Source organism: Cyprinodon variegatus, unplaced genomic scaffold (assembly GCF_000732505.1).
Source record: "Cyprinodon variegatus isolate N-32 unplaced genomic scaffold, C_variegatus-1.0 Scaffold4, whole genome shotgun sequence".
NCBI lineage: Eukaryota > Metazoa > Chordata > Actinopteri > Cyprinodontiformes > Cyprinodontidae > Cyprinodon > Cyprinodon variegatus.
The window spans coordinates 2,581,952-2,592,525 of record NW_015150457.1 but is presented as its reverse complement, the minus strand read 5'-3'; the positions used below and the strand labels follow the sequence as shown (position 1 = coordinate 2,592,525).

Genomic DNA, 10,574 nt, shown 5'->3' with positions numbered 1-10,574 from the left:
ATGCTGATCAAAAAAGGTGGATAGACTGAGAACTTGTTGTCAGCGATTGCATCTTTCAAATAAAATATGCCATGTAAACATCACGGGTGAGATGAGAGAGGATATCAAAGCATCTCTAAAGGGCATTAAACATATCGAATTCTAGATGCATCAACATTGATCGTGATGTCATTGTATAATCATTCTACCTCGGCATTGGCTCTGGCCTCCTTATAATTTCATTGCTGAAAAGCCAAACCTCCAGTAATCCTTAAAAATCAAACATTTTACATTTTCTTGAAGGCATACAGGAAACACACGGAAGTACAACTTCCAAAACCAAACACACAAATGCTAATTAACGTTCTCCTTTGCCAGCTTGTCGGTTCCAGTGCATCTCTTCATATGTTTGCAGCTGCCTCATCGTCTTTACGTTTTCTGGTTAAACAGTGCTGCAGAGTTTTTAAACACTTTTATATATATATATATATATATAAACTTACCTTGCATTAAAATCTCTTCATAACTGTATCCCTGATTATTCTACTGTTTCACTACTTCTTCTTCATGGTGATTGTTGGTGAACTCTCCTCACTAGGGATGGAACGGTTTATGAAAACCGTCCGAACCGTTCGGTTCGACTGTCTCGGTTCGGTTTGCGTGTGTTGTGTTCGGTTCATGAACTGCTCCTTTTTCTCATAGGCGAAGCCTTTACACTCCAGAGCAGAAGGTGGCGTTACTGCGACCAAAGCCAACCACCAGTAGTAAACAAGAAGAAGAAGAACCGGGTGTAGCAGAAAAAAATCAGTTGTGGAGAATTGTGTGGGTATGGCGAGTGGGAAAGAACAGGAGCACTTTATAGGTCTGCTGTATGGGAGCGCTTTGCATTTAGAGTGGCCTACGATGACGGCGGAAAGAAAGTTGGGGATAAAAGTGCAACAGTGTGCAAGCATTGTGCAACATGTTTTGTTTATGCTAACAGCAACATGACCAAAATGTCATGCTAACCCCGAAATCCCACATACTCCATCAGCGCTCCAGACCGCCTGTACAAAGCAAAGCCTACCGCCTCCGCTGTGGCTCCCGTCCGCTCCGCTCTGAGTTCCTTGGAGATCGTAGAGGGCATGCGCAAGATGATTAAATTCAAAGCAGCAAAACATGCGGAAATGATCCATGGTTTCAGCGAATCATTAAAAATAATTACAATTCATATTTTTTTGTTTATTTTTTCATTAATTTCATAATTTTTTTTTGGATTAATTTTTATAATTGTTATAATTTTTTTTTTTTTTAGGTGTAACAATAAACATATACCGAACCGAACACCGTGACCACGAAACCGTGAACCGAACCGAACTGTGGATGTTGTGAACCGTTCCACCCCTACTCCTCACTAACGAGCTGTTGAAGGTATGTGATTTGAATGGATTTTACTCAGGTGTATCAGAGTAAAGGGGTATGATCTGCTATTGTTGTCTGTTAATAACATCCTATCTGCTGTCAGGCTGTTAAAGCCCGTTGAAGTTACAGGGGTGTGAATTCTTTAGCCTTGTATTGGTATTCCTCAAAAGCCTGACTTAAAAAAACGGTCCATCTCATCCTTGACCAGCCAAGCTGCAGCATCCTGAGAGCCGCCGAGGTCTTCACCTTTCATGCTGATCTGAGGTCAGTGTGTCCCGAGCCCAGCGCTGCACCAGGAGCCAGCAGAAAGGCCCGGGGAGAGCTGACCCAGTGGCCCAGCAGATGGAGCACAGGCTGGGGGGAGAAAGTCACACCGACACCCCTGGCACTCCTGGAGAACCGGAGTAAGAGACTGCAGCCAAGACGCACCTCACACACATATCTCCCCCACCCCCTTAAAAAAACAAAAACAAACACCAACTAACCCCGCCCACTGAAAACATACAAACACAAATGAAGAGTCACGCACACACCACCTGGCAGGACCATAAAGAGTGTGTGCGAGCTCAAAGCCAAGACACCTACAGAAATCCCACAACACCTTAGAAACACAGTCGATACTTTTTGACTCACCGTTCCTGTCAGGAGCTCAAAGAGGATGGCGCCCAAACTCCACCAATCACAGGACGGCGTCTCCTCACTGATCCCTCCCACCTCTGAAGACGATGGCAAAAGAAAAGACAGAAATAATCAATACGATAACAAGGTGGAAAAAGATCTTCATGTTGAGGAAATGTGAATTTGATTCAGCTGAAAGCATCAACTGATCCTTAAATGCTTTATTTTCTATATCATCCTTTTAAATCTCTTTAGGTTAAAATCCGTCTCTGTCATAATGCGTTACTCAATATGTGAATGAATTAATACAATCGGAATCAGACGAGCACCAAATCATGAACACAGTTTCTTTCTCTCTGTCAAACACACACACACTCCAAGTGTGTCTCATCGAAGGGCAATTTGCATAATAAAAAGCAGTTAAATTGAGGAAACCTTCTGTGCAGCAACTTCACACCATCTGCATGACCTGACCCCGAATGCAAACACCCACTTATTCAAAACACACACACACCCACACACACACCAAGATATGGTAACATTGAGACACCAAATGTGTAAATCTACATCTTTATTATCTAACATGAGCCAAGGATTTAGGTAAGACTTTTACAATGCAGTTCTTTAAAAAACATCAAATGACGGTTTTATAAAAAGAAAAAAAAAAACATCTAAATTTATTTCTTCTTATATTTATATATTAGGTTTTGTACTTTATGAAGTTTTCATAACCGGTTTCTTTTTTTTGACAACAACCTCGTCTTGCATCAGCGTTGTAAAACCAACAGCCGGATTGTCTATAAGATCAAAAAGCCTTTCATAGGTGAACATTTCATAGAAGTCAGACCAGCCACCGCACTCTGATCATCCAGACAAACCGTCATTATTGAAGGCTGCGGGAATCCACAGCTGAACGGCCCCTGAGAGTGACTTTCATTCATAGCTGCTGTATGGTAGCTCCACTGGGGACCAGATGGCCTCATGTGTTGCTCAGCCTCTTCTCCACTCTCCAGAGGGATGGGGGGTGAGGGGGTTGGTCACCTAGAGGGCTGGGACCCAGGGTCACGGTTGTGTGTGCCCAGGGAACGGGCTCCTCAGCTGGGGGTGCATTTTTAGACAAAGACCCCTCGTTTCCCGGAGGCTGTCGGAAAACTCCGGGGCCCTGCGCGGCTCTCTTTACAGCCAAGGTTGGAGAGGGCTATGATACAACTTGAATCTCACATATATACACACACACACACACACACACACAGCCAACTGAGCAACCAGTCTTTGGGGCATCCCAGGACCACTGTTTTGACAGCCAAGGAGAGAAGATCGTCATTGAACGGACCACTGATACCTGTGTAGTTACGAGCTGGAGGGGAAAAGCTGGACATGCACACGCGTGTGCATCTCAGAGCAAGGTCGATGTCATCACAATGGATTAATGTCTAAGGAGCTGCAGGGAGAGTACAGTGGAGCTGGCCACACTTACTGCTCTGTCAGAGTGAGGAAGGGAGCAAACAGGATGGAGAAAAAGCGGATGGGAAGGGAGAATTAGAAGGACCCATGAGCCCACTCCTACTAAAAGGGATTCATGGTGTGTTACCTGGTATTTTCATTCTTTCATTACAACTTTTATAGAATTAAAAGACAAAACATTTGCAGAGCAGCACAAACTTCCCAGCTTGCAGCCTCATCTCCTTTCCCCTCCACCTGACGACATTCTCTCCTGCTGCGTATCTTAATCACACTCCACTTTCTCATTTCTCATGGGCGCCATAAGGAACTTTCTTTCTTCTCCTCTTAGAGAGACTTCCCTAAAACCTTAACTGACAGTCGCCATAAAATGAGGAAGTAAACTGCAGGTAGGAAGTACCGAAAGTACAATGACACTTCTAAACAATGCAAAGCACTTTCCATAAGACATGCAGAAGGCAGAAAAGACAAACACACAGAGATAGTTGAAGGCAAAACAAGAGACAAAATAGTCCCTTAAACAAAGTTTGAAAATTAAAAGAATTAAATAAGATGGAAAAAAAAAAGAGAAAACACACAAACTATTACCATAAATGGAATCATACGGCACCTTTCAAGACATCTTGTTCTGCTTAACAGGAAAACTTAACCAAGCCATCATAACAACTTGCAAATAACAGAAGTTTTACTATGTAAAAGATAGAAATTTATATGAACTATTAATGCAAATGATCTATTAGTTAAAGAAATTGACTTTATAAAGGTAGTCTTTAGTAGAAGGGCAACAACCACATTACTGATTGCAGATCTTGCACTGAAAACAACTCCTTTCTTGATCACTAAACCTAAAACTTATCAACCATAAAAGGAACTTTAAATGAATTTCCAGGCTCCCTCTCCAGTATTTTCAGACCATAAAATATTAGAAGCAGCAATGGGCAAAGCACCTTAAGATTAAGCTCTCATATGGAGCTTAATCTCTAAGGCGTTTGGTTGTTGTCAACAAACTGCGGTAAATGGTTTATGGAGTAGTTCAGGATCAGTTATATTCATTATCACTCATTAGACTGAAAGGATATCCGAGAACATGTTTTTCATTTTTTTTTCATATAATATCTTTATAAATCTTCTTATAAAGATTCAGACTGAACCATTCCAGTGTGCCTGTCCTTTTTCTACCGTAATTTACAAAACTCAATGTGCCCCAAAAAACCTAATCAAGAAAACCGGTCAGATCCAGTCACCGATCTGTATGATTCATTAAATTCTTGCACTAAATTATTCTATTCAAACAAGGTGTTATAGACGAATACGCATATATCTGCCCAATTATTTATTAGATAGATGTTCGTGTCGAGATCTTTATAAATCATAAAAAAAACTTTTAGAGAAATTCAGACAGATATTGATTCATAACAGAAATATTTACAGATGTAGAGACTGGGACCTCAATTTACCTAAAAATGCACACTTTACTTTAATCTGCAAAGATTTGCACCACCAAGCAACAATCTAGTCTCTTTTAGCTGCAGAGAAGTGACATAAAAAATGTCTGTGATGTCTGGGTTGTTTGCAATTTTTTTCTTCCACCCAACTTTCCTTGAACATGCCTAAGCTCAATCCCTTGTAAGCAGCAAGCTTAAGATGCCTTTTGTGGCTTACTCTACTTGTGGATGAGGTCAGTATCTAAATGCAACCCTAACACTGCATAGAATATTTACAATTAAAATACATTTTTTAGCCTTACCTAATTTCCCTGTCTGTAAAAGATTGTTTAAACCTAACGTAATAAATTTTTTAAACAAGCAATTTCTTGCAATTTTTTTTTTTATAATAATGTATTAAGAACATTTCACATTTATTTTGTTAACGAAACTAAAAATATTTAAAGAAGAGCAGCCTTTCGAGGAGGGATTTCAGGGTGGGTGAGTCGCTAGATTTTTTTTTTTTATGATGTAAAATAAAACCCCTTCAACTGGTTATAATTCATGTTTGAGGAAGGAATGTAAGAACTACAATAAATTGAATAAAAATATAAATGAAATAAGCACCATTTAGTAAATTGTCTGTTCATAAAGATTCACTTTATGTCTTAACTGTTGGGTAAGAGAACAAGCAGTCAAATAATAAAGCAGAAGTCCTGCCAGGTTATGCCATCCTTGAACAACCTTTTTTTTTTAAACAATGAAATGAAAGCCTGGTGTAAAAAGGGGAACTAAACTTTATCTTCCATTAGATCATGTTAGGCTGAGTAGGTAAAAGGATCCAAAACAAGGATGGTGGAGTCCTCGGTAACTGTTCTCTCTGAGAGGAAGAAAATCAAATTTCCCTTTTCTTAGACGACCAAGACAATCAGTTTCAGCTTTGCTTCCTTATAAACAGAACAATAAACAATTCCCCTTTCTGTTTAAACTAGGTTGTCCTTCTAAAGAAGTTAAAAAAAAAAAAAAGGCAACTGCTTTTTTCCTTCTTATCAGAGAACAAAACATTAGCCATCTGATGTTTATCTGTAATGACACTACAGTGAGAAAATAAATAAGCACAAGTGCAGGATAAACAGATTAATTCCCCCGTCGCCGCCGCATTTTCCAAGTACACTCCCGTGTTTTTTTGGGTGTGAATGAGTGTGTTTTAAAAAACATGCTGTCTTCCTTCACAAACACACACACACCATATAAACACATACACACGGGGTGCCTCAGTCACAGCAGGCACCCTGCTAGGTTTCTGGCAAACACTCATAAATCTGTCATCAGGAATGAAGCCATAGCTAGAGCTGACCCTGTCTGGATAAACAGCAATACATAACAAGGGCAGCAGAGACACACACTCCCTAACCTCTGCAACAGGGTGTGTGTGTTTTCTCTGCTGTACTTACATTTAATGCCTGCATATATGTATGGAAGAATGGACTAAAATATCAGTACGGGAAAGGCATTATTATAGCCGGGTGGCGTCATAGCTGGGTTTAAGGTAAATGTGAACAATGACAAACGAGATAAAGAGAGGAAGTTGCCTGTGATTCAGTAGAACAGCAGTCAATAAATGTCGGAGTGGTCTTTTAACTTCACAGCATGGCAACACACCCCCTGCTGGCAAATAGTAAAAATTACATCCAAACCACCGGGGATCAAGTGTGACTATCAGGATGTTTCACACCTTGTATACGGTTAGGATGGATGTTTTTCTGTTTAGTTGGCCTGTTTGGATCTACAGAGTGGAGCAGACTAAAATGCATTTAGAGAAATGCTTTCAATTTATAATGTACACAGGTTTGCAGAGCCAAAAACTGACACATTGCTTGGATGAACCCTAATAAATCAAGATAATATCAAGCATTCAGAGTACGAACATGTGTAGAATTATACGCATAAAACATATTCAGGATAAGCTTCACAGCTGAGGAGTTAAATATCATTTTCCAAAAATATTTAAGTAGCAAATGTGAGTTTTCTCATGCTCTGTATGGAGAGTAGACTGATGTTGCTCGTCCCACACATGTTTCTGAGCCTTGATAGTTTGTTAGCTAAAAAGAAGGAGTCTTAATATGCAGAAGCAGCATTTAGTTCCTATGCTCCACTTATCTGGAAAAAACTTCCAGAAAACTGTAAAAGTGCGGAAAGCCTGAGTTCCTTTAAATCAAGACTAAAAACAAATTTGTTTAGGATTGCCTTCGACTGTTCTAGTTAAACAGCTCAACTGAAACATCATCAGTTCTTTTTTTTTTTATTTTCTTTAGTCAAACTGCTTTTAATGTTCTTTCTTGTTTCTACATTTTTTTTATTATTATTATTATTTTTTCTTCTACTTGCTCCAAATCTGTTTAATTTTCCTATATTTTAATCATGTAAAGCACTTTGCATTGTCTTTGTACTGAATTGTGCTATACAAATAAATTTGCCTTACCTGCAATTTTTTCCTCAAAAGAATGAAAAATTTGGCTGTTAAGAAATATCTACAGTTGTAAAAACACAGACCGCAAAAATATGGAAACTCAAGAAAGGATGAAAACTTTTATAAAAGAAAGGATGAACACTTTTATAAAGGAAATGTTTTAAGAAAACAGTTGGACAATTGAGTAAAGTCTAATAAGAAGTCAGCAGAGACCGGGTGTGGAATAATCAATGTTATATCATTTTAAAACCAGAAGAATGATGGTTTCCTTTTTTCTAAATCAATTATACTATATTTTTGCTGTGTACACAGGAACACCATGGCCTTTTTACTCAGAGTTTTGTAGTTAGAATCTAATGCCTATTTAACTACTTGACTAAGTTATAAAAGTTTTAAAATGAAGGGTACAAATTTGAGATTTCCTTCTTCACAATATAATGTTCCTCTTCTGGAGAGGGAAAAATTAATAGGACACATACTATTAAAAGTGTGTCAATCCTATGTAATCAGAATAAATATATTAAACATACGGAGGTAGGCAGATAATGATTTAAAAGAGAAAGAATTAAACATACAAGCACAAACAAACATACTCTCTAACAATCACACACACAAACAGAAGTGCTAAATAGAGACTGAGAGCTATAGTCTAGCTGCAGTTTGTTTTGGGCGGCTTTTAAACAGCATGCCTCAGCTGCCTCATGTCAGCTGGGAGAACCACACTGAGTTACAGCAATATGAGCGGAATGTAGCACAACACCACCCTCTAAAGGACAAAAGAATAACTGCAGTAAATAAACCTTAAGATCTGAGATTTATTACTTTACATTTAGAATAAAATCCCTGGGATTTTTAAACATTAAATAAGTTCTAGTATATTTGATAACTAGAGGTTAGCTTCATCTAATGCCCTGTATAGTGTGAGGTAGAGGCCAGAATTAGCCAATTTTCTCTTCACTGGCTCTATATGGAATGCAGCTTGTTAAATATAAAAAAATATTTATTTCAATCTATTATTAAATATATCATACTAAAAGGACTTCAGCAGTTTTAGGTCTTGATAGACATTATATTTTTTACTGATCCATTTAATAAATATTAGATAAAAGCTTAAAATTGATGCTTTGAAGTATAGATAGGGATACTCAAATACAATTCCTTTTCTGAAAGAAGCTGCAGCATTTTTTTTTTCCATCTTTCATGAGTTAAAATTCTTAGGTTAATCAGAAATGATAGCTCAGTCCCCACAGAAAACCAGAAATCTCTGTTGACTCGGAGAAGTACCTCTCAATGGTTTATAATAAAATCTGTTACAATCAACTTCATGCAGCTGGAGGAAACAAATAATATTTGAGGCACTTGAAAAGCATTCTCTTTATAATAAAGCAGATTTTGCTTTATTATATTTTTCTTTACAGATAACTGCTGTAAAGAAAAAAAAAACTGTTAGTGGAATCTAGAATATAAATCAATTAAAACTCTAATCTTTGCTCCAAACTTGAGAGGGAGACGCTTGATGGTAGTGCATCTGCTCAGCTTTCTCAGATCCAGAGTTTAACGATGTGGTTTAAATCCAGCCTTGAGCATTAAAATGTTTGATTCTCACCTGGTGCACAGTACATATTGGCCATGGCTTCCTTGTCACAGGACTCCTCCACATCACACCAACTACAAAAGTATGTTAGCTGCACATGCCCTAAGGGAGAAGAAAAAAAAACAAAAACATGATTGACCTTTCAAACTATTTTATAACTATTCACAGAGAGCTTTCTTCCTCCACTCATTTCTACCCCTCTACAAGCAACAGCCCTGACGATTACTCCTGTTTAGCGGCTACCCGTTAACGCTATCATTAGAACTAATGGTGTCATTAGGTAGCCGTAGCCATTAGCCTCAGCTAGCCAGACTGATGCACCACACTAGGCCGCTGATGGGCCCTTTAGAACAATAATTACCACTAGGGAGACGAAAAACAGCCACTCAGCTAATTAGACGCTTGTTGATAACAAGGCTAAGAGAGATGATTGTAGGATGACAAAAAGAAGTTGAGGGGCAATCTGACATCATGCTCAGGAAAGGCTAGAGGAGAATGAAGTGCAGTACAGCCAAGATTAGGTACAACAGAGATTATAGGAAGTGTAACTTGACCTCAAAGTTTAGAAGTAAGAATCCCAGCAGCTGAATTAGCTGATATTTTGTTTTTTTATACAAAGGAAATCATTGCAAACATTCAGAACCCTTCAACATTTTTGCATGTTCTATTTTTACAACCTGAAGATATTGCATTGAGATTTTATAAAATACACCAACAAAAGGTAGTTCAAAATAATGTCAGCCATCTTATAAAAATGTAAACCGAAAAACAAATCAGGCAGATCAGGGATAAAGTTGGGTAAACGTTTCTATCAGGATTAGGCCATAAAACAATAACCCAAGTTTTGAGCCTCTCACTGCTTAATCCATCATGTGAGGATGAAAAGAGTCTGGCTATGAAAGCAAATCTACAGTAACTGCAATTGCAGAGATTAACCGCCCAGGTTTATTGTTTATTCCACAAATATGGCAGTTATGAATGAGATGTGTTTAGATAAAAAAAAACAGGAGCCAACTGAGAGTTGGAGGCAAGGCTTGCACTGGAAAACATTAAAATCTAGGTAAGCCTTTCTTTTTCTTAAAATAAGTGTATTTGTTCTTGGATTGAGGAGGTAAAAGAGACATTTCGCCAGTGAAAAAAGATAATTTACACTTAAAATGAGAAAACACAGTTGCATTGTCTTATTTCAAGTGCATATTATCTAATTATCTTATTCCAAGAGTAAAAATACTCATTCCGTTGGCAAACTCTTATTTACCTACTCAAATTAAGGGTAAATACACTTAATTGAACAAATTTTTACTTATTTCTTGATTGTTTTCTTGTGTGAAAAATGCTCCCATTCCAATTGGAAGGAGGGCCAGTTAATTGGAGAACATGTTTTTACTTTTGAAATATAAAAACCTTGCAGAACACGAATTATTTTTCCCATCATATCAAAATTGTTACTTTTGTTGGTCTATTGCATGGATTCCAGATTAAAGTTGGTGGCTATAAATTGGCAAAATGTGAATTATTTTGCAAGGCACTGGATTCAGTGTAAAATGTATTACTACCACGCTTCCAGTGACACAAACCTGCATTTGAACATCTGTGTATTCATTACCATTGACAAAAAGAGAGCTTG

At 38.0% G+C, this 10,574-nt stretch overlaps 1 protein-coding gene across 1 annotated transcript in view; it reads right to left on the bottom strand.

Annotated features, from left to right (window-relative positions):
• Positions 1-10,574, bottom strand: part of rps6kc1 (ribosomal protein S6 kinase, 52kDa, polypeptide 1) — a 36,315-nt gene that overhangs the window by 6,794 nt on the left and 18,947 nt on the right. The window contains exons 13-14 of the mRNA XM_015372872.1: positions 8,960-9,049; positions 2,014-2,096 (exon numbers count right to left, since the gene is read on the bottom strand). Of these exons, the coding sequence (XP_015228358.1) occupies positions 2,014-2,096; positions 8,960-9,049 (173 nt within the window). The remainder of the gene's footprint in view (positions 1-2,013; positions 2,097-8,959; positions 9,050-10,574) is intronic.